Source organism: Psittacula echo (genome assembly GCF_963264785.1).
Source record: "Psittacula echo genome assembly, chromosome: 4".
Classification (NCBI taxonomy): domain Eukaryota; kingdom Metazoa; phylum Chordata; class Aves; order Psittaciformes; family Psittacidae; genus Psittacula; species Psittacula echo.
Genome location: NC_137738.1, coordinates 36,627,104 through 36,651,651, shown reverse-complemented (window position 1 = coordinate 36,651,651; position 24,548 = coordinate 36,627,104). Strand labels below are relative to the sequence as shown.

Here is a 24,548-nt window from a genome sequence, read left to right as displayed (position 1 = left end):
TTTTTTTATTTTGATCTGATCCTTTTTTCTTTGCAAATGTAAGATCTCTGCCAACATACAGTGGTCACATAAAAAAAGTTGATCAAGAATTAAAACAAAACGCAAAAAAAATTATCTTTCCTAGGATATTGTTTGATATAAGTATCTGATATTTTCTGTGGATAGTTACCCAAGGTTATCAGTCCTGTCACTGGTTGTGAATGTTGTATAAAGATTCCTTTTCTGCTGCTTATCTGATACACTGAAGGCTGTTTAGATCAATGTCATTTTTCAAAGTCTAGTCCAGGACATCCTACAGTTGCCTGTTCCCCGGCAGGCATAACCAGATCAAGGTTTTATCAGGTGGTCTTTAAGGGTAAACACTTAAATAAGCTTTTGGGCTGATTATGATTTCACATTCCAGTTATCTGCTGCTCCAGAATCACTTTATGGTCCCAAATAAATTTCAGTCACCTCTCATCCCCTCTGACTCCCCCTTACTGCCCCCTGTTTTGTTTCCTGGGTATGCTAGGATTTTGGATGTCCTTATATCCAAAAGTACAGTACCTACAATTTCAATCTTAAGAATCATAGTAAAATATAGTATAGCATACTGTATTGTAAAGAACAATAGCTGGGAGAACAGACACTAGGGCTTTTTTTTTTTCCCCGTTACATTTTGTATTCTCTGTGTGAACTTTGATATAAGTAAAAATGGCACTTTCTTCCTGGAAAACAGTGTTATTTGTTACGGATTGTTTTGATGGTGTGTACTTTCTTGCTAATTACATTATAAAAATGAATTCAACTCAGCAAATGTTTGCTGTCCCACGCAACATTTCTGAACAGGCAAAGGAGCTGTGGAGGATATTTCACAAATAAGTCTGTTTGTTTCCTGAAGAATTATAATTCCTAAAATCTTGAGCAGGCTTGAAACAGAGCCTGTGGGTCTGTTTTGTTTTGCACGTTCACAAAGTATTACAGAATTACAGAGAATTCTGGGTTGGATATACTCTGGTCCAAACCTGGGGAAGCTGGGCCTCATACTAAGTTATCCAGCACCTTGGTAGGCCAGGTCATGAATACTTTTAAGTGAGAGAGAGATTCCACTGCTTCTCCAGCCAGTCTGCTCCAGCATTTGTTTTTTCTCCCAGTAAAGCATTTTTTTTTCTTGTATCCAGATGCAATTTCCCTGAAGCAGCTTGTACTGTTGCCTCTACTTGGGTCACTGTGCATCCTTGTGAAAGGAGTACCCCCGCTTTCTCTGTAGCTGCTACTCAGTAGGCATTGGAAAACTGTGATTAATTCACCTTGCATATTTTCTTGTGTAGGTTGAACAAACCCAATCCCTTGAACTGTAATTCATATGCATATAGAACAGTGCAGTTTGATTTCTATAGTGATTGAACTAGTGGGTGTCATTTAGGGCACTGAGACCTTCGAGTGTCTCTTACATTTTTTTACCATTTGAAATGCGTAGCAGTACTGTTTGAATCAGGTATGCAAGTCTTGATACTCTGCTTTTCCAGGGTGAGGTTAAATTTTTGAATTATTAGCAGGTCAATTCTGTTAAAAAAAAAAAAAAAAGTGATTTGCAAGAAAAAGTATACTCATGAAAAGAAAACCAGCACAGATTATGTTCTTCCTACAGTGTGCTTTTTCTCCCATCCATTCTCACTAGCTGCTTTTTTAGCCATCTCATCCATGTTTTAGTAGTAGCTCTTGTAATCCTTACGATCCTGTGTTACTGGATCTCTTAATGTCTTGACTGATGGCCGTTTTTGGGTTTTTCTCTTGCAGCTAGTGAGAGAGTGTAAAGAGGTTCTGAAGGGTGGCCTGTTAATGAAGCAATATTACCAGTTTATGTTACAGGAGGTATTAGATGACTTACAAAAGACTGATTGCAACATTGACTCGTTTGAAGAGGACCTACATAAAATGTTAATGGTAAGCTTCAAAAAGGAGAAATATTTGGAGACCTAGTAAGTGTTATTAATCTGAATGCTGCTAATATTGTCCTGTTGTGTGTAAGTCTTGCGATTTTTTTTGCTCTTATGCTAGTTTAACATAATTTTACTAATTTAATGGACTTGTAACACAGTAGCCATTGCCTTTTTAGCAGTGGTTTTAGCAATATTGATTTTTATTTACTGTACTCTGGTACAGAATACTTGTAAATTGCATGTATTTACAATAAAATGATTCATATATAGAACTGTAAATTCCATACATTTAAACTAAACATTTAAGAACCTTTTGGTATTAAATAAAAAAATAAATACATGTATTTGACTAATATCATGTCTTGATATCTTGCTATTGCATCATCCATTAATGATACCTTCCTTCTAATGTGTATTCATACTCCTGTAAGTTAAACACAAAGAAGTATTTTCAAGACTAACACTTGGCCTCTGAAAGGTTAAATGAAATATTCCTTAGTAAATTTAGTTTAAATTCTGTTCTCTTGGACGTGACTGATTCTTATTCTTTGTGAGTTGTTTTGACCTTTGTCCTCAGTATTCTGGGGGGTGGAGGGAGATGACAAAAGTTACACCTCAGTACCTCATCACTAGTGTTTCGTCAGCAGAGCTGTTCACAGAGTCACAGAATGGTTGGGCTTGGAAGGGACCCCTGGAGGTCATCTAGTCCAACCCCCTGTGAAAGCAGGTTCACCTAAAGCAGGTTGCACAGGATTGCATCTAGGAGGATTTAAATATCTCCTGGGGAGACTCCACGATCTCCCTGGGCAGTCTGTTCCAGTTCTCTGCCACCCTCAAAGAAGTTTCTCATTATATTCAGGTGGAACTTCCTCTGTTTCAGTTTGTGTCTGTTGCCCCCTGTGCTATCACTGGGCACCACTGAACAGTCTGGCCTCTTGACACCCACCCTGAAGATACTTGTATACATTAAGATCCCCTCTGTCTCTTCTCCAGGGTAAACGGGCCCAGCTCTTAGCTGTTCTCCATAAGCAAGATGCCTCAGTGTGTTAATCATCTTGATAGGGCTCTGCTGGACCTGTTAGTCAGAACTCTGTCCAGATGGCTCTTTATTATCTCCCAGAAAGGAGACTCCAGAACCTCTCTGGACAACCTATTCCAATGCTCAGTCACCCCAATGGTTCTTCCCCATGTTCAAGTGAAACTTCCTGGGGTTTAGTTGATGCTTGTTGCTTCTTGTCACCTGGCACCACCAGAAGGAGTCTGACCCCCCATCCCTTTGACACCCTCTTTTCAAGTACTTAGGCACATTGATCGTATCTCCCTTGAGCCTTCTCTTTCTCTAGGCTAGACAGGCCCAAACTTTCTCAGAGGAGAGATGCTCCAGTCCCCTAATCATCTTTGGAGCCCTCTGCTGGACCCTCTCCAGTAGTTCTTTGTCTCTCTTGTACCAGGGAGCCCAGAGCTGAACACAGTACTCCAGATGCAGCCTCACCAGGGCAAAGTAGAGTTTGGGGATAACCTTCCTCAACCTGCTGGCTATGCTCTTCCTGATGCACCCCAGGATATAATTTGCCTTCTGGCCCACAAGGGCACATTGTTCGTAGTTGACTTTTCTACCAGGACCCCCAGGTCCTCCACAGAGCTGCTTTCCAGCTGTTGATACCATCTATTGTTGAAAGATGGGGATAGAGATGACTCTCTATTAGAGAGTGTAGAGATAGGAGTGATGGCTTTAAACTGGAAGAAGGGAGATTGGATGTTAGGGGAAAGTTCTTTACTGTGAGGGAGGTTGCCCAGAGAAGTTGTGGATTCCCTATCCCTGGAAATGTTCAAAGACAAGTTGGATGGGGCTTGGAGCAACCTGGTCTAGTGGAAGGTGTCCCTGCCCATGATTTTATGATCTTTAAATTATTACAGTGTGGTCTGAAGATACCTAAAACCAATAGGAAGTGTCTTAACCATTTCTAAGGAGGGACATTGCTTTGTTTTGCAGGTTATTAAAGAAATTACAGCTGATCTTGAAGGGTGGGTGTTTTAAGAAGAATTGTACTTAACTGTTTATGTTGGTTTAAAACAATAATAATTAAATAGAAGTGAGGGATAAGACTTGATACAAAGGAATGCAAGGTATAAAGTAGAACTTGAGAAACTTGTTGACTGCACTTATCTTTATTCAGGAGGATATGTACAGATAAAATCTTTTGAAGTAATCCAGGTAATAAAAGATTTAGATACTGTAGTTCAGCTTTAAAAACTCTGGCCACTGTGGGTACTTACTGATACAATGCTGAGTAGCAACACAGCAAGCAATGTGGTGATACTCAATATTTTCAGAGAAGTTTTGGGGAAACGTAGTATTTAATACTTCAGCAGCACTTTCTGCTTCCCAAGCCATAAATTGCCCCTTTTTTATGGAAGCATGTATCTCATTTTCAGTCATAGCAAATGAAAAATGTAGAAATATTTTCTACAAAATGTATAATACTGAGGTTGTTGATCTGAGAAGTTGTAATCCTTAGGTACATATTATAACTATTTCTGTTTAAATTATCTCTTTCCATGTACAGGTTTACTTTGATTATATGCGAAGCTGGATCCAAATGCTACAGCAGTTACCTCAGGCTTCTCATAGTTTAAAAAATCTGTTGGAGGAAGAATGGAATTTCACCAAAGAAATAACTCCTTATATAAGAGGAGGTGAAGCTCAAGCTGGAAAATTGTTCTGGTAGGTTTTATTTAATTATTCCACTTGCGGTGTTGATTTGTACCAGACAGATGGTCAAGTCACCACTTGTTCAGGGTTCCCAGGTTGGACTTCTGAAGGCTTCAATAAGCAGCTGATAGCTTTTGTGAATTTATGGGTTATTACACTATGACTGTAGCTATAGGATGCAGTAAGTGCAGATTGCTCTTACTCTAGCTGTAGCAGGTATGACTACTTCTATGGAAAAGTCTGTTCTTGTTAGCCCTGTGCATGTAGAGTAACTACTGAGGGCCCCCAAGATGCTGCTTGTTTCTGCAGGCGGACTTGGCAACGCGGCTCTCTTGTGTTGGACAGAGTAGGAAGAAGTTTAAGGTGCCATGCTACCTGAATAAGACTCTGAAGTTCCACCATTTCTGTTGCTACAGTGATATTGCAGGAATGCTGCTGAAATCTACAGGAATGTTTTTAGATTCTGGACTGCAAGACAGTTGTGATGAATTTTGGGCCAGTGCCGATGACAGTACTGCATCAGATGAAATCAGGTATTAAGCCTTTCGGCTTAATAATAACAAACACTCTCATGTTTCTGTACCCCTGACAGGTACATAACTGCATTTTATTTCTAAGAATGAAAACTTTGTAAATGCAAGACTCCATAGACTTTTATTGCTGATATTTCTGTATGCAGTTGTAATGACCATCATCTTGTTTGTTTGAAGCTTAGTAACCTTCTTTTTAGTTCACAGTATGAGAGATTGTTTATGTAGCAGTCTTTAAATTCAATTTATATGCCCTTATCAAAAATGTGCCTGTGCAAGTTAAATTTATTTTGTCAGCTGTTTGTAAATATTTACCTTTTCTATGTTCTTTCTACTGACACATATGTAAATAATTCTTATTTTCTAATACCTATATAAAGGCAATATGATTTATTAAAACATTGTCACTCCATTCTTACCAATGTTTCAGGAGGTCTGTTATAGAGACCAGCCGAGCACTCAAAGAGCTGTTTCATGAAGCTAGAGAAAGGGCCTCCAAAGCTCTTGGCTTTGCTAAAATGCTGAGGAAGGTAAGTTAACAGTAGAGTTTCATCTGATTTGGATGCTTTAAAGAAATATAGTCTGAAAGCATATTCCTTTCTTTTGTCATTGTTTGTAGGACCTTGAAATAGCAGCAGAATTTGCATTGTCAGCCCCTGTGCGAGATGTTCTGAAAGTTCTGAAAACAAAAGAATATGTAAAGGTAAATTCAGTTTAGAGACGTGGAAGTAGAATGGAGATAGAAAGCAAAATGTCAGAGGATATTTATTGGCATACTTGCAATTTTTTTAATGTGGCATCTATAATTCAATATTTAAAATATTGTATTTAATGTTGAATTGTGGTAGTAAAATTATTTTCTATACCTCCGTTTGTGTGGGTGAGAACGCTAGTCTGTGTTTCGGGAAATCAGTGTCTAATTCCTTTTCTTTCCAAAGATTATCTTTGTGATTTAGGAAAAGACTTTTTGCTTCAATAGTACTTACTCATTTGTGAGAAGGGAGAAATAACCCTTAGCAGAGAGTGTTGTGAAGCATAAGCACTTTAAAGTTTGTAAGGTAAAGAGATACATCAGGAAATAGACATGTTTAAGAAGATCATCTAAGACTACGGACCTGTGTTCTGTGTGCTTTTATAAAGCAACAGTATTATACTGGAGGTATATAATATCATGGAGGGAGTTTAGTTTTTTTAACAGGCTTTTAACTCAGATATTCATTAGTTTTGGGACTATTTTAGCTTTCAGTAATAACCATCTAGTTTTTACATTGACCCAACATGAAAACTGAATGGTTTTCATTATAAAATATGGCTGCCCAATGGTAAAAACATCAAGTGCAGTGTTTCATCATTGCATGGTGACATCAGACTCTGAAAAAGAGAGAATTAAACTCCACTGTAGTCAGTTACCTCATGTCAAATCACAGGTATCAACCATTTTACTGTTTTCACAGTCCGATTCTGATGCCTGCCTTGGTTAATGACAGATAAATGACAGATATAATGTGGAAGTAGTTTTTAAATAGTATTATAAGTAGTATAATCGTAATAAGTAAGATAATTTTAAGTAGTATTTTTTTAAAAGAGAACACTCTTATTGGACTTAATTAATCTCTCTTACATGAATAGTACAATAATAACTGATACTTTTTTAGTAATATTTTTTGCTTACTTTTGATCTTTTGTGGCCATTGAGAAATGCTATATAGATTACTAAAGATCCTGAAGGAATTTTTCTTCTTTTAGTATTCCAGTAATAAAAATGTGTGCTTCAGAACTCTTATATTAGTGTTGACTAATTTACTTTTTAAAATATGTGTGTGTATATATATATATATGGAATCAGACTTCTTTCAAGAAAGCTTCCTTGAGAAGAATATGTAGAAGGATCAATTGAAGATGCAAAGAAAGGTATCATTGAAAGTTGGTGATCTAGCAGGTTTTAAGACCAATAATTTCTTATATGCATTTTGACTTTTAGTGCAAAAATAGCTGAATATATTGGTTTAGTATATATACTGTACATCTGTTTAAAATGGAAACTCTCCCTGTTGCTTAAATGAGATGACATAGATCTATTTTATCTGTTTTATGTATCGTAGAAGACAGTGAGATTCACTTGTTTAGAATGTTTTTATTTTTTCTGTAGGTACAAATCCCTGGACTTGAGAGTTTACAAGTATTTGTACCAAATAATATTGCAGGGGAAAAATCTGTGATTTTGCAGCTCCTCAATGCAGCTGCTGGAAAGGATTGCTCAAAGGATTCAGATGAGCTTGCGTATGAGGCCTATTTACTAATGACAAAACACAGTGGTAAAGACCGTGAATTAGATGACAGCTGGAGTACATGGGAAGGTCAGCCAGTCAGAGTTGTGCCACATGTAGAAACTATTGATACCTTACGCACCATGCAGGTGAGTTTTGTTGGTTTTGGGGATTTTTTTTTCCCTGTTTACATGATCCTCACACTTCAATATGAATGCTTGTCTTTCAGCTTAGCCACACTAATTCAAGTGAGGCATGTGCTTTATAGGTAATAAGTTAAATACAAGGGTAGGATTGATTCGTAAGTTGTGTTAATGCAAGATTAAATTCAGTGGATTTTAGTATTTATTGCTACAATGTACATTTTTCAGGGTTGGACTTTTGCAATAAAGAGATACTTTAAATATCTAGTTGGGGCTTCAAGATCAAAAGTGTGCATGAGTCTTGAAAACTGTGCATTAAGAAGTCACCAGTCTCTGAGAACTGTGATGGTTGTGTGCTTTCCACACACTGAGACCAGTTACTTTTGATCTTGAATGAATTGTGAAATTTAAAGTTAAATTTCTGTGAAAGCTTCTGGATGTTCAATGGTTATGCAGGAAGAAATACTTCCAGTCATACTTTCCTTCATAGCGAACTAATAGGGGTTCCCTACCAACAGTTCTGCTGTGCTTTAGCAACTGAGCCAGCTGCAGCTCCCTGCTCCTTCTGTTCTTATATCCTTACATTAAGCTAAGTGAATTTTCCTTTTGGTATGTCATGCAGTTCCTTGAATCCCTACCATAAGTGAGTTCTACTGTCCATGAACAGAGTGATTTTCCATGTCACTGTGCCTGACCTCTAGCATTTAGAGGGCTTTAGCAATTATAGGCAGTTGAAAAGGTCACTCCTGCACATACTGGTGTTTTTAATGTGCAAGCATGTTACTTTTTGTCTATTGTCCAGACTGATCAAAAAAAAAAAATAGCCTTTGATTAAGTGCTTAGAATTTCATTGGACTTCTTTTGAAGTCAGCATTTCATTCAGAAAATGAAAACAGCAAAAGATGAAATTTGGCTTGCAAATGATATTGTATCTGACATATGTAAGTGCATGTAAAACACTGTGTGAATGTGTTTGTATGTGTATAACACTGGTTTTGGGTTTTTAAATCTAATTTTGAAAGGTTAGGAAGTAAAAAGTCTCTCAGAAAGATGGTGTGCTGTGTTTTTTAATAAAACAGGTTTTGATTGCGAAATAGAGAAAGTGTAAGATTTTATTTAAAAAATACTCATAAAAGTATCCCATCAGCATTTAAAGAATTTTGAGCATGAAAATATTCTTTGGGGGTGAGGTATTGAAAATCAGGATGAAATAAGTCTTGTTTTGTGAGTAGCTTGTTGCAGATGGATTGTCTGTAGTTTGAAATCAACAGAACTTACTATGTGACTCATAGTGCCACAGCAAAGACTGTGACTGTGTACTGTTAAAGACTTCTGCAATATCAGAGCTCTGCTTTCCAAAACAGATTCTTGCATTTTAATAATTTTCAAAATGTAAGCAAATACTGTGTGGTAATCTATGACTTTCCTTGTTCAGTTGTAGTTTTTTGTCCTGAAGTGTATTACATTACTTGGATAAAAACCTGTTTATTTATGAATGGCTGTTACCTCCATCTGCTCCAAGAAAATTTAATTATTTTGCTTAGGTTTTGCTTCTTTGTGTGTAACTATAAGAACTAGAGATATCTTGTATTCCTAGGTTAATAACCTCCTCCTTGTAGTCATTCAGTCTGCCCACCTTGTGAGTCAGAGAAAAGCTTTTCAGCAGTCTATTGAAGGGCTCATATCTCTGCACCAGGAACAGACATCCAGCCAACCAATCATTGCCAAAGCTCTACAGCAGCTAAAGGTAATAACTCAATCAAAATTGATGGTACTTTACTCACTGATAAGTAAATATGTGTAAGCAGACTTGATTGCAGAGCTAATGACGTATTCTGCAATTGTAATTTATGCAACCTCTGTGGACTTTACTGTCAGTACAATTTTCATTGTGCTTTTGAAAAACGATTTCAAAGTGTATTTTTGAGCAATATTGGTGTAATCATTTTTGCACTGGGTAAGTGGGAAACTAGTCCATAATACAATAGAAATAATAACAGCAACAGAATGAATGCGTCTTTCTATGAGAGCACTATTGAATTGAAACAAAGAGTTTGATTTCATAAAAATGAATTCTGTCAAAATCTGCAAGAATTCTATCAATGATATGCAAGAAACAACTATTTTTTTCCCACTCTTTGGTGGGGTATGTTTTGGTTTTGTGGGCGTATTTTCCTTCTGTATTTTTTTTTCTTTGTGGTTTCTTTTTTTTTTTTGATTTTTTTTCCTTTGATTTTGCTTTGTTTTTTGTTTTGTGTTTTTCTTTTTTTTTTAGAGGACCCAAAAAAGCAAAGATTTGTTAGGTTGAAGTTGCAATATCAAGTCCCTGCATTTCCCCCTGAGTTCAGTAGAAGCTCTGCACACATACCAGGTTGAAAGTACAACCAAAGGCTTGGTTATCTTATAGAGAGTAAAACTCATTTCTTGTCTGTCTGGTTTTGGTTGAGTGTCTTTATTTTGTGTCATCCCTGCCTCCTCCTGCTGTCTTTCTTTTTAAAGTTAATCTCATTTAAGCAAACAAAATTATAATGCTTCAGTTAATTATAAGATTTGCTTAATGCAATTGCTAGAAACTTGCTTTTTTCCAAAGGCTGAATGAATTGTGATGGCATTAAAGTACGTTTCCATTTAAGGTAATGTAATTGTTAGATTTGTGTTTGCCTTAGTCTTGCCAACTGTAGAATATAAACACTAATTTGATGCCTCACCCATCTCTTTTTGTTGTTGTTACTCAGAGTGATGCATTACAGCTATGCAGTAAGATAAGCGGTGCCATTGATAGAGTTGATCACATGTTCACATCTGAGTTTGATGCTGAAGTTGATGAATCTGAATCTGCCACTCTGCAGCAATACTACAGGGAAGCCATGATTCAGGGTTATAATTTTGGGTTTGAGGTAAGGAAGCCAAATCTTAATGACACCTTTTTCTTTTACTTTTGGTAAGAACCAGTTGAAATTTCTGGTTTTGTGTTGGTGCAAATAAGGTAACTGTAACTCTGTGGGAACAAGAAGAATTCATAGAATCATTAAGGTTAGAAAAAATATTTAAAACCATGGAGTCCGACATTAACCTAACATTGCCAAGTCCACTGCTAAACCATGTCCCTAAGCACCACATCTACATGTCTTTTCAATACCTCCAGGGATGGTGACTCCACCACTTCCCTGGGCAGCCTGTTCCAGTGCTTGACAACCCTTTTAGTGAAGAAATTTTTCCTAATATCCAATTTAAACCTTCCCTGGTGCAACTGGAGGCCATTTCCTCTTGTCTTGCTTATTAACTGGGAAAAGAGACCAACCTCTGCTTTACTACAACCTCCTTTAAGGTAGTTACAGAGTGCAAAAGGTTCTCCCCTGAGCTTCCTTTTCTGCAGGTTGAACAACCCCAGTTCTCTCATCTGCTCCTTGCAGGACTTGTGTTCCAGACCCTTCACCACCTTTGTTGCCCTTTTCTGGACCTACTTCAGCACCTCAATATGTTTCTTGTAGTAAGGGGCCCAAAACTGAACACAGTATTCAAGGTGTGGCCTCACCAGTGCCCAGTACAGGCAAACACTGGGTCCTTTGTGACCAAAATGCAGGACCTGGCACTGGGCCTTGTTGAACCTCATACAGTTGGCCTCTGCCCGTTGATCCAGCCTGTCCAGATCCCCATGTAGAGCTTTCCTACCCTCAAGAAGATCAACAGTTCCACCCAACTTGGTGTCATCTGCAAACTTACATAGGGTGCACTCAATTCCCTTGTTCAAATCATTGATTAATATATTAAACAGAACTGGCCCCAATACCGAGTCCTGGGGAACACTGCTTGTGACTGGACTTAACTCCATTCACCACCACTCTTTGGGCTTGTTCATCCAGCCAGTTTTTTATCCAACAAACAGTACACCCATCCAAGACTTGAGCAGCCAGTTTCTTCATCAGAATGCTGTGGGAAACAGTGTCAAAGGCTTTAGAAGTCTTGGAAGACGACATCAACAGCCTTTCCCTCATCCACTAAATGGTCACCTTGTCATGGATGGGGATGGGGTTAGTCAGTCAGGACCTGCCTTTCACAAACCCATGCTGACTGGGCCTGATCACTTCATTGTCCTGTATGTGCCACGTGATGGCAGTCAAGGTGATCTGTTCTTCCCTGGCACCAAAATCAGCCTGACAGGACTGTAGTTCCCTGGGTCCTCCTTCCAGCCCTTCTTGTAGATGGGCATCACACATTTACTAATTTACAGTCAACTGGGACCTCTCAATTCTAGCAGAATATCATATAAAGTATATGTTGGTGCAGAAATCTTATGGGAAAATGATTGTAAAAGAACAAAGAGCTCTAGTAAATGCAGACTCCAGTTAGCAATGCCTGGAACTTTCAAAAAACTAAGAACTTAATGATTTCAAGTGTAGTCATATAAGCTCTGCTACTTGGCAGTGTTTTAAGTGAAATCAGAAATATCTTTTGATACTGATTGTAATGTGTGACTTGGCTTCTTACAGTTTTTTCAGCCTAGGATAGCATAATGTTGTAAATGAGCCATTTTTAAAAAGCTCATGGTGATTTTTTGATGTGCTGCGTATAGCTTGTGAATGCCTGCCTTAGAGTGCTGATGAGGAAATGTGTTCATGTTGCTTTTGTATACAGGTTCACTATTTGATTCCTGTGAACTTTGTAAACGTTTTTTAAGACTGTATTATACTCTAGCATGCTTCTAAGGTTAGTCTTAAAAAAAAAAAAATAAAAATCTGGTATTTCTGTTTAATTTTTTAAATGTAGACATACAGCTTTTTAATCCCCTTATGCTACCTGCAGTGTAACTAAAAATAGATGCTACTTTGCAGTTCAATCTCTAATTATAGAATTGAGCTTTTTTTTTCTGTAAATATGCAACTGCTTGCATAAAATGATTTTGTCTAAGACTAGGATGTGACTGTTACCATACTATAGAATTTAGGTAGACTGCAAATACTCCAGTATATATTGCAGATGGTATTCCTGTTCTTATTAATAAGATGTGAAAAGTAACCTTTAGTTTCTTACAGTACCATAAAGAAGTTGTTCGCCTGATGTCTGGAGAATTCAGGCAGAAAATTGGAGACAAATATATCAGCTTTGCCAGAAAATGGATGAATTATGTGCTAACAAAATGTGAGAGTGGCCGAGGCACTCGACCCAGGTAACAGCCAACTTGTTACTACCATAGTAGTTTGTGTTTAAATACCATGCAGGATTTCTCACACTGTAAATAATGCTTTATTGTTTAAAAGTTCTTCTGAACTATTGAGTCTTATGGCTCTTAAATTTTGAAAGTAATTTGAATAGTAAATGCATAAAGCCAAGTGAACACTCCAGCTGCTTAGCAGAAGAATGTGGAACATTTTGCCTTATGTTAGCTGACAGAAAATGGGAAGAAAAAGTGGAGATTGTTAGACCCAGACAACTAAAAGACTTCAGGTAAGGGTCATTAGGTTGGAACAAAAGTGCTGTGTGGTCAGGAGTCAGTAAAGATTGCAGAATATGCAACAGTAAATCTCTGGGTATTCTGCAGAGAATTCCATGCCAGTTGTGGAAATGTACATATGGAAGCTTCAGCCTCCTGTAGAAGTCCTTCTATTAGTCCTTTCTGAAAGCATCTGAAGTATGGCCTGCAGATGAGGTAGAAGTATTTCCACTCTGGTGAAAACCCTTCAGTTTTATGATTGCAGTAATTTGTGGATTTTGTTTTGTTGTAGTCTCAAGTACTTTCTGTCTGTTGTCAGTAGCGTTGTGTCCAGCGGTATCTCAAACTGCTTACAGTTAGTGCTATGAAACTACTCCTGGGCACTAATGAAAAAAGTTATAATCTTACATCACTTTGAGGATGTAAACAGAGGAACTGGGAAACTGGCCCAAACAAAATGATACCATTACTTACTTCATTTGTTTAAGTGTTTTTACAGTTGGTATATCAGAAATTTAATAGAATTCTTTTGCATTAAAATAGATGCCTTATCTTGATCTGTGCTAGCAGTTTATATATCAGTGAAAGTTTTGTTTTCTTAAAGTATAGGGCTGATCGCTCTGTCCTGGAGGTGGTTTGTTCTGCTTGCTGGAAGGTGGAAAGAGTGGGTAGCCTGAAGTGGATAGGCTAGTTAGGGTGGTGTGCTAATCTTCAAAACACAAAAGGACACAAACAAACAAAAGAAAAGCCAAACAAACTTAAAGGGCTTGTCAAGTATGTTAACAGCAAAAGGAAGATGAAGGTAAAGCAGAGATGTTTAATGCCTTCTTCACCTCTGTCTTTAACACAACTGATGGACCCTGGGACTTCTGGAGTCCTGGATTGGAGTACCACGACTAGGGGAGTGATCAGCCCCTGGCTGACTTTCAACTTAAACAAGTTTTGCTGCAGCAGTAGAATACACACAAGTCTGTGGGGCCTGATGGAATTAATTCCAAGGTACTGAAGAAGTTGGCCAGTGTTATTGCAAGACCTCCCTCTGTTATTTATCAGTGGCTGGAAATCTGCAGAGGTCCCTCTTGACTGCAAGCTAGCAAACATTCCAATTTTTAAGAAGAGCAAGAAAGAATAGCCTGGTAATTATAGCCTGTCAGTCTCACTTCAGTTCCTGGTAAAATGATGGAGAAGATCATTCTGTGAGTTACTGAAAAATGCTTCAGAGACAGTGTCATCATCAGTCGAAGTTAACACAGGTTCATGGAGGGCAAGCCATGCCTTGCTAGCTAAATATACTTTCATGACAAGGTTACATGCTGAGTAGATGAAGAGAAGGCAATAGACGTGGTTGGGTTTTTGTGTCTTTCTTAATTATTATTTTGACAGCTTTTGATACTGTCTCTCACAATATCCTGAACAAAATGTCCAGCATACAGGTAGATGTGCACAATATGATGGGTGAACAATTGCCTGAATGGTTGGGCTCAAAGAATTGAAGCAAATGGGGTAATATTTGGCAGGTGTTCTCTGGGGCTCAATTTTAGGGCCAGTTCTCTTCAATGCTTTTGTCAGTGATCTGGACACAGGAGTTGAATCCCTAATAAGTAAGTTTGACAATGATACTAAATTAGGAGGAGCTGTTGATTCCCTTGCAGGTACAGAGATCTCTTACAAGAAAGAAGTTGATAGATTATGAGTACTGGTCAATCATCTTCTGAAATGTAACAAGTTCCAGATTTTGCAACTGGAGTGGTGCAATCCTGTATGTACATATAGATCAGAGGCCAAGAGGTCAGAGTATAGCCCTGCAGAAAAGGGATCTCATGGTTCTGGTTGATGGTAAGCTTTATGTGAGCCAACAATAAGCCCTGGTGGTGAAAAGGGCCAACCGTATCCTGGGTTGCATGAGGCACAGTATAGCTAGCCAGCTGAAAGAAGTGATTGTCCCATTGGTGCAGCCTCACCTTGAATATGTGTGCACTTTTGGGCTCCACAGTGTAAGGAGGATGTAAAAATATTAGTGTGTTTAAAAAAGAGCAACAAAGATGGTGAAAGGACTAGAAGGTAAGACTTAATGAGGAGTGGTTGAGGATACCAGGTTTGCTCAGCTTAGGGAAGAGGACACTGAGGGATGACTTCATTGCTGTCTATCACTTCCTCATGTGAGGTGAAGCAGAGTGGGAGGCATTGTAGACCATGAGGAAACAGCTTAAAGCTGTGTTAGGGGAAGTTTGGATTGGCTACTAGGAAAGAGCTCTTCACTGACAGGGTGAAATAAGCTTCCTAAGAAAGTGGTCATGGCCGCAGGCGTGTCAGTGTTCAAGAAGCATTTGGACAATGCTCTTATATATACTGTTTAATTTTTAGGTTGCCCTGCGTGGAGTCAGGAGTTGGACTCTGAGGATTCTTGTGGGTCTCTTCCAACTCAGGATATCCTATGATTCTACTTGCATTTTGTAGGTTGCAGCTACTAATTCTAGTAGGCCTAAGAGGAGGCAGTGAGGGGGAGAGCAGGTGACTGAAGACACAACTTTCTCTAGCCAAGTTACTTTTTTGTTTTACATTACAAATGTAGGCCCTGAAACCACTGATGCCCAGTTACTGCTGGTCAGATAGTCATGTAATCATTAGTAGTTTTGTTTCAGAAAGGAGAATTTAGGCAGGGAACATAGTGGTTTGGCTTGTTGCTCTGAAACATACTACAAGGGAATTGATGATACTGTTCCTGTAGATAGCACATATATAGGTTGAGATATATAGCATGGCCTGCTTACTTTATTTGGCAGTGTCCTTGCTAAAATCAGACTTTACCTGAACATAACTGGGCAAATGCTAATGCAGATTAAATATTTTACCTCTTATATATTTATCCATTTTATTACAAAGATTTTATCATATTTTCCCGAGGAAAAATCATTAACTGCCATTTACGGTTCTTAGATGTTGTCGAAACTGTTATGATAGCTTTAGCCAAAGAGCAATTAATTTTCTGTCTTTTATTTTTCTTTGAGATAGGTGGGCAACTCAAGGTTTTGATTTTCTTCAAGCCATTGAGCCAGCATTTATTTCAGCTCTCCCAGAAGATGACTTCTTGGTATGGAATAAGTTATTCTGCTTGTTGATTATTTCTAAGTGCTTGTGAAGCTATCAGTATATGTTTTCAGAGGTATTTTTTATAAAACAATGTCTGAACATAAGTGCTGTCTGAAACAGTTGCTGTTGTATATAACTGTTGATGTTGATCTCATAAAATCATAGAATCACAGAGTCAACAAGGTTGGAAAAGACCTTTAAGATCATCAAGTCCAACCATTACCCCAGGACTGCCACACCTAAACCATACCACTGAGGGAGGGCCTCATCTATACGGTTTCTGAACACTTCCAGGGATAGTGATTCCACCGCTTCTCTAGGAAACACATTCCAATGCCTGATTACCCTCTCTGTGAAGAAATTTTTCCTAATATCCAACCTAAACCTCCCCTGGTGCAACTGGAGGCCATTTCCTCTTGTCCTATCACTTGTTATTAGGGAGAAGAGACCGACCCCCACCTCACTACAGCCTCCTTTCAGGTAGTTTGTGGAGAGCGATAAGGTCTCCCCTGAGCCTTTTCCACGCTAAAAAAACCCAGTTCCCTCTGGTGTTTCTCACTCAATTCCCTCGCCTAGATCATCAGTGAAGATATTAAACAACACTGGCCCTAACACCAAGCCCTGAGGGACACCACTAGTGACCAGTCACCAACTGTATGTGATACCATTTACCACCACTCTTTGGGGCTTGGCCATCCAGCCAGTTTCCAGCCCAGCCAAGAATACATCTCTCCAGGTCATGAGCAGCCAGTTTCTCCAGGAGAACACTTCTCTCCTTATTTTGTAAGATTCTGGGTAGTGAATAGGGTATGTTTGTGACCATTGCCATTAATGTTTTCAAATTGCTGACAAGTTGCTGGTACATCTTAGGAGGTTATTTTCCTTTGCCTCTTGGGAAATTTGATGGCAGCTTTTTTTAGAATTACAGTTTATTAATGTCGTAATAAATTTCAAATAAGATTCTGACTCTTAGTTAACACCTGGAGTTCATTTATGGGTGTGGATACAAAATGACAGTTGTTCAGAGGTATTTCTTCAAATTGTGCCAACGTGAAACATACTTTAAAGCATCTTTCTTTTGTTTTTTTATTGTGGGCAAAAAAGCCCCAGTAGACTAAAACTGGCTTTTTATTGTGCTCTGCCTTCCTCCTTTTCCTGTGGAAGTAAAATTCTGAGAATTTATTTCTCTGATCTTGGTACAGTCCTACAGAGAAGTGAAAGCGCAGTTGCCACTAAATAGCAGAATGTGTTAGCAACTCTAATTTTTATTAATTTCAAGGTGTGTTGTGAAATGCCAACCACATTAATCTTGCATAATACAGAAACAATATAGTTCAGTATTTTTTCACATGTATTTTTATCAAGTGCTCTCAACTAAGTTTTGTTTTAGTCCTGTGTGTATTGCTGGGAAAGGGTTATCTACCTTGATGACAGAGTTAAGCTTGTATTTGAAAAACACTGATACTTTATCTTCAAGCAGTAGCCCCTCAAAACTATTTGTGTTGACACAATTTCTAAACAACACTTTGAAAAACTGGGAGAGAAAGGGGGAACCCAAAACCTTAGCTGCATTTCTGATCTTCTGCTTTCTTAAACTGGATTTCAGTTTTGGAGAGCATCACTTGAAATCACTTTGATTAATCTGACTCCTGTATGAAGTAGGCCACAGCATTTCACCTAGAAATGTCTGTGTCAGTCCTAATCTTTTATTTAGATAATATCTGGTGTCACAGAAGAATTGCAGTCTGGATTTAAAACTCTGGATTTAAAGCTGAAATTCTTGCTCAGTCTGGGTTGGAAAAACACTTTTTTTTTTTTTTTTTTTTTGACTAGCTTCAAGTTGCTGGTCTTCATTAAGTTTTTGAATTTCTGGAAGCAGTTTTGATAGTCTGAATGACTGGTGTATAGAAATGGCCTTTATAACAGCTATACCAAAGAATATAATTCTGATTCCTGATTGTGAAGATATATCTTATCCCTGGTTTTCTGACAAGTAAATTGAATCAGAGGAAGATTTAGTAATTTGTCTGAGGTTGCATACACAGTGAATAGTACACCTAGTAATTGCGCTCAGATTGCCTGAGCACCACCAGTTCAGTGGTTTTAACTATGAAAGATTTGCTAACTTCATGGGTAGACAAGTAGATTTCTTTTAATGCGTAGTGCTTCATATTTGTTGTTCTGCAGACTTCTGTCTTGTGATTCATGCCATCATACTCTCACCCATTTGAGTGTTTCTTCTTGGGGTGGGGAGAGAAGGTTGTTGCAGCTTTTTTCCAGTAAGCTTGGTGTTTAATTTTATTAGCAACTGATATTTTTAAGTTCCACTAGCTTTATATTATGAAATCTTTATGATGTATTGTTATTCAGTTACATAGTTTTGACAAGGTCAATAGGCAAGACAAAACATAAGACTTCATAGCTTAAAAAAAATAAAATCAATGAAGTCAAAACTCTAATGTGGATCCAAAATTTTGATGTAATTGAAAGAATGTAGGGGTGCTTACTTGACAGATTATATATTTAACCAGCGTAATTTTATTACAATGAGATTTAGCATGTGACTGTTAACTGTCTTGTAGCATAGAACGTCACAACTTTTTCTGTTTGTCCTTTTTAGAGTTTACAAGCACTAATGAATGAGTGCATTGGCCATGTTATTGGAAAACCTCACAGTCCTGTAACAGGTTTGTACCTTGGTAAGGCAGAAGTTACTGGCCTTCGTTCTGGAGCTTTGCTGCTATGGTTTCAGAATTTTGATTGTAAAGTACTTGTAAAGTGCTACAAATACCAATAAAAGTATTTTTAAGCTTTTTGTGAATGTTGATGCAAAACCGTTATTGCCTGACATGTAAATACATGGTGGTTTTACTCAAGAAGTTAAAATGCTTTACAGATGCTTTCCTCTGATTTGGTACTTGAATTCCTGTGAAGTCTTGCAGATGTTCTAGAAAAGGATTGTGCTTTTTCAGGGTTGGATAAAGAAGTGATTACAACTTTAAGGAGGCAGTAGTAGCTCCTTCTCCCAAAATTTCATTATGGTGCTGTAGACATTTACACTTCTGATGGACTTTATATTATAGAGGGTACAGAGGAGCTATACCTGTGGGCTTGAGAGTAGAGCTGTGGGAAATAGTTCTCCAATTCACAAAATTTGTCATAGTGTAAAAAATATCCTTGGCGTTAGAGTGAAATCAACATAGCTCATTGTTTATCTTGAGAAGAGGATGTTTCCTCAGCTGTGTTTTCATTTTCTGTATTTCTTTCTCAGCACTGTTTCCCTCTTCCTACTCCCAAGTCCATTGACTGTTTTAGCTTTCAAAATAGCATGTCATCTTTTCTTTCTCCTGATGTCCACTTCCTGGACAGAGTTGATGGCAGAAGGCACATTAGTTTGACTTGGGCAAGAGGAGGTTTGTCAGTATTTCAGGAAAGTTTCAGTTTTGATATAATTTTGATGGGAAACTCTTACAGCTGAGGATCCTCTCACAATGAAAGTCAGTCCAATCCTGTGGAAAAAAGCGTAGTCTAAAATAATTTAGGCAAATTCTGTACTGTGGTGTAAAATCTTTATATTTGCTTTTGATACTGTTGTTCAGAGAAAGGCCCATGTTAGGTAAATCACTAACGTGATGATCCAAAAATACGGAAACTCTTATAAATGCTATTGCAGACAGAACAGATCATGCAAACTAAATTGCTTGACAGCTTTTGACTCAGAGGCATAGAGAGAGGGTGACATAGAAGGTTGGCGTAGAGTTGAACAGCAGGCTGAAACTTTAATGCATAACTAAACATAAACTGTATCCTGGCTGCAGATGTTTCAGATACCCCTTTCTATCTTGTGATCAAGAGAAAAATAAGAATTCCTTGTTCCATTTGCATACCTTTTTAGGGACTTAAACCCACTGTGATCTCTACCTCTTTTCCCAAAGCTGAGGATCCAGCTGTGTTCATGCTGCTGCCTTTAGGGGATCTCCTGTGTTTTATCCTGTCTTTTTCCTTTGAGAAACAGCCTGTGATCCACCCAATTGGGTTAGGTTCTGCCTCTGGATCTTCTACTAGTGTCCATGTGAATTGTAACAGGACAGTCGACACATGGCCCTGGTATCTTTTACTGGTAATGCAAACAAGACAGAAACTCAACTCGCTGTGGTTAACCTAGCCTGGCAAAAAGTGCTGGCTCATATTTTGATGGGCATCTTGCGGTGTGACTGCCATAAAATTTTCTGGCTAATTGAGGGGGGAGGAGTTGAGGAAAGCAGAACATGCTGCAGGCTACTCTTACAGGCTAAGCATGATGTGATGGCTCATTTAGGTTTGACCCTTTCCCTTTGTACCACTTCCTTGTGGCAGACTGTTGTGTTGGGCATTAATATAGGTAGAATTGTGATATGTGGGTTTTTTTCCCAGCTCATTTTGCTTTCTGTTAGTGTCTGAGAAAACTAATCCTGATGAAAGGAACATAATCATGCTGTTTGCTTTTTTATTATTTAAATTGTTTAAAACAGTTTAGTTTGTTAATATCGATTTTACAATAAGATAAAAAAATTATCTTTAATCTGTGAAGCTGAAATAGTGAAGATATAGTTAAGTAATTACACCTCTTCTGATTGGTAGTTTTTACTTCTCTGGAAAATTTTCATTATTTTATAGATGAGTTACATGATACAATAATATGAAAGTATTCATACAGTTGATTTATTTTAAATTGGAATAATTCGTATTTTTCTTAAAGAATAGGAAAAAATTATATGCCAGTTCATACTTAGCTGTATCAAATAGGAATTTGGTTTAATTTTGTGTCTTGAAATGGCCCTAACAGTGTTTTTCTGACATCTGAATAAATGTTCTACCTTTTTTTATGTTTGCAGCTATTCATCGAAACAGTCCCCGTCCTGTAAAAGTACCTCGGTGCCATAGTGATCCACCAAATCCTCATCTTATCATCCCCACACCTGAAGGCTTCAGGTATTTAGCATTAGTACAAAGTTGTAAATTGGCTTATCCTCTCTTGGCTATGCTGACTGTCAGTAAGGGTAACAGCTTTTCTGTTGAAGACAAAGAAAGTAGAAAAAATTAGCATGTTACCGATCTGAATTGTATCAATATGCTTTTGATGACAATGTAGTTTCTTACTCTCCTCTACCGCCTTTATTTTACAGTTTTTATTTTTGCATGCTTTCTATCTTTGAAGTCATTCTTATCCTCTTTGCCTTTCCTGAGAACTGTGTTTCAATGTAATGAGCTTTCATTCACTGAAACCTGGTCATTAACAAGGCTTTTATTTCCTTCCACACTTTGCGTGTCTGCATATGTGCCTACAACAGTGCTTTCTGTGATTTAGCGTAGATTCTTTAAAAGGTAGCATTCTGGAATATGGTGGCATTTCTGCATCATTACCAACCTGATATGAAGCAGCTTAAAACACTGGATGGTTTTGCTTACCTTTGAAAGAGTTGACATGAGAATTAATGCAAAAATAGTTTTAAAAGTCTCAACAAGAACTTTGCCATGCATATTTTTACACAATCAGAGGGCCTTGTTTTTTAAGAAGATCAGCACAGTTTCATACTCTACACTTGACTTTGTTGTTGTTTTGTTTGAAGTTGCTTAGCTGTTGGCAGCAGCTAGCGCTACTCTAAAGATACAGAGATTTTTCTTTCGAAGATTATTATTATTATTGTATGTATTGACAGCCCCTGAAGGTCCTGAGACCCAGAAGTATGTCTTTATGTACTAGAAAAACCTTTAAAATCAGGCCTTATTATGCACACTTCAAAATTTGACTTTTAAAATAAACCTTCAATTCCATACTTTTTTCTTCTTTTTTTTCCGAACTGTTTCCTGAAGTTTTTCTTCTTGCCACAGCACGCGGAGTGTCCCTTGTGATGCACGGAACCATTGCAGCATAGCTGTCAGTCGCCCCTCTCCCGTTGGTAGCGACTCAGCTCAACCCAAACCTGTCAGCAGTGCAAATGATACCAGGTAGCTCCACTCCATGACGTAGCAGCCTCATTCTACTTACATCACCCATATAACTTCTCCACATACTTGCATCCTAGTAGATCATTTGCACTGTGTTTTTCCGTCCCATCATGTCTTCCACTGGCTCCTTCATTCATGTTTGACTTGAGCAAAATCTTCTTAGACATAGATGATAAGACTGCTTTCAGATTTAAAATGTCTGAACCATATGGTAGTTAAAGTGTGCAGTTCTGATGCAGATTAAAAAATTTGCTCAGTAAAAATGTCTGTGAAATTAACATATGGCAGTCAGTTCATTGGTATAACTTTACTAAATAATTAGTATTGATAACTAACACTTTGCACGACGATGACTGTAAGATGCAAATAAACCCAAGGATTTTTTTGGTTTTTATGTGAGCGAACAGTTTTGATATTGTCTGCTATAAATATTTGGAAGTACTATGTAGTGGCAAACCCAGAATTAAACACATAACATTTCAGGAAGGTGTTTTTTTATTTCTTGCTACACCTTTGGCTTCTTAGGGCTGTGCAGCATAAAGTTAATATGAAAGAAACCATTCCTGTACCAGACTATGTAACAGAAACCACTCCGGTATTGTCTGTTTGCAGAGGTCATAAGTGAATTTTTTGGCAGATGTAGGTTAGTATCTTTCTTGCTTTTTGGCCTCTGATTTGGCTGTTATGTTTCAGGCTGTTGGTGTTCTTTCTTCCCATCCCACAGTCAGACCGTTGACAAGTCTGTTTTTTTTCTCTTCACTCCTGACTCTGAAAATCCTGCTGTTCACACAATGATATCATCTTAGGGTTTGTAAATAGCTTTCGGATTTTTATTTCTACTGTAGAGTACCAAAAGCTCACTTGTACAAGAAATTTTTATGAATGGAGACGCATTTTTATGAATGGTTTCACACAGCCATAGAAAAGAGAAAGAACAGGTAGTGAAGGACAACAGTGTGATGGTGACCAAAGTGAACTTAGATATGACTTGATTATAAATTATTATTATTTTGATAAATAATTTTCAGTTGTTAGACACAAAATCATCATGGTTTATAGATTTGTTTCCAGATGCACAGCAGGAGCATGCAGTAAGTTCTTAAGAGGGAAGTTATCACTTTTTATAAAAAATCTCTTCTGCAAGTCTTTTCAGTTAATTTTTATGGTAAGATGGGACTTACACCCTACAATAGTTTCCAGATGTACACCTTGTGAGTCTGGGCCTTTTTTTTTGGTTGGAAATATATCCAGAATTTCTGTCGTTCAAACTGCCTGTTTTTATTATATGTATTATTAGTCTCCAGCTCTATGCACTTGAAAAGCCCTTTTCAAGTAATGTTGTAGAGAATTTTCACTGAGAAAATTCTGGCATCTTTGGAAGCTGACAGGGTGATGGTTAATTAGGATTTATGATTTTGAAAATGCGGAGTTTGTTCATTTAATAATTAGTCTCTACACAACATATTTTTTCCCTAGAATATGTAGAGCACTTTAAGCCAAGGAATATCTTTGAAGTTAGTTTTTCAAGAGGGTGATAGGAAGCTAGTTTTTAATATGTGTAGGCTTTGGTGTGATTTTGTACCACTCTGTCAGGTGGTATTTTATACCACAACTGTGAAGTTTATAAATTGACGCACTTGAATACAACGCTATATTCTTCTAATGTTTTCTGCGCATTTGTCCTACACAAATACCAATCAAAGTATAAAGTTCGGCATTTTGGCAGTTTCTTCTAGTTCTAGAAAACAGTCATTAGGAAGAAATGCAAATTCTGCTCCTTAGCTGCAATCAAATGCTTAATACTTTTATGGGTTGTAACACAAAAGTTGATGTGAATGCAGCATTTTAGTCAAATTGCCTAGGTCTGTAATTCAAGGACTTGTATTTTTCTCAGAGCTCTCAGTTTTTACTTTTCTGATGGTTGTTAATAAAACGTCCCAGATTTTTTTTTTTCTAAGCACTGCATGGATTTTTAACTAGCGCTGCTCAACCCCCTGAATTATCTTGGGAGAATTCGAAGAAAAAGTTATTAAAAATTATTAAAGCAGAGACAGATTTTTGGAGGCTGTTGTGTTTTTTTAAGGGTTTTGCTTATTGAGAAAGGCAAAATATTGCAAGGTGATGTATTTATAGCAAATTCTTGTTTTTAATATAGTCAAAGTTGCAAATGGAATCTGTTGGATGAAGAGAGTGTTTTCTGGTTTTGTATGCAAGGTGTGGGGCCCAGCTGCTGGACTACCACAGAAACAGAAACTTTGTGCACTTTCCAGAAATTCTTTAGGCGTCTACGACATGATTGTAGGCATTAAATATCTACAAAAAGATGAATGTAGAAACCTAATAAATCAGATGCACGAGGCAGCATGTAGTGCACAAATGCCACCATAGTTCTATTGAGGTTTCTGTGAAAAAAATAAAAAAAAATCAAAAATCAGTGTAATACAACTAGAAAGCAAAGTCCAAA

General features: G+C 37.7%; 1 protein-coding gene across 1 annotated transcript in view; it reads left to right on the top strand.

The window, feature by feature from the left end:
• MAP3K4 (mitogen-activated protein kinase kinase kinase 4) overlaps positions 1 to 24,548 on the top strand; it is a gene marked incomplete at its 5' end in the record, with an annotated part of 66,531 nt that overhangs the window by 24,680 nt on the left and 17,303 nt on the right. The window contains 13 exons of the mRNA XM_080615240.1: positions 1,780 to 1,926; positions 4,490 to 4,647; positions 5,052 to 5,168; positions 5,596 to 5,695; positions 5,785 to 5,868; positions 7,315 to 7,581; positions 9,173 to 9,322; positions 10,311 to 10,472; positions 12,609 to 12,742; positions 16,019 to 16,097; positions 18,717 to 18,795; positions 20,971 to 21,067; positions 21,968 to 22,084. Coding sequence (XP_080471366.1) covers positions 1,780 to 1,926; positions 4,490 to 4,647; positions 5,052 to 5,168; positions 5,596 to 5,695; positions 5,785 to 5,868; positions 7,315 to 7,581; positions 9,173 to 9,322; positions 10,311 to 10,472; positions 12,609 to 12,742; positions 16,019 to 16,097; positions 18,717 to 18,795; positions 20,971 to 21,067; positions 21,968 to 22,084 — 1,691 coding nt within the window. The remainder of the gene's footprint in view (positions 1 to 1,779; positions 1,927 to 4,489; positions 4,648 to 5,051; positions 5,169 to 5,595; positions 5,696 to 5,784; positions 5,869 to 7,314; positions 7,582 to 9,172; positions 9,323 to 10,310; positions 10,473 to 12,608; positions 12,743 to 16,018; positions 16,098 to 18,716; positions 18,796 to 20,970; positions 21,068 to 21,967; positions 22,085 to 24,548) is intronic.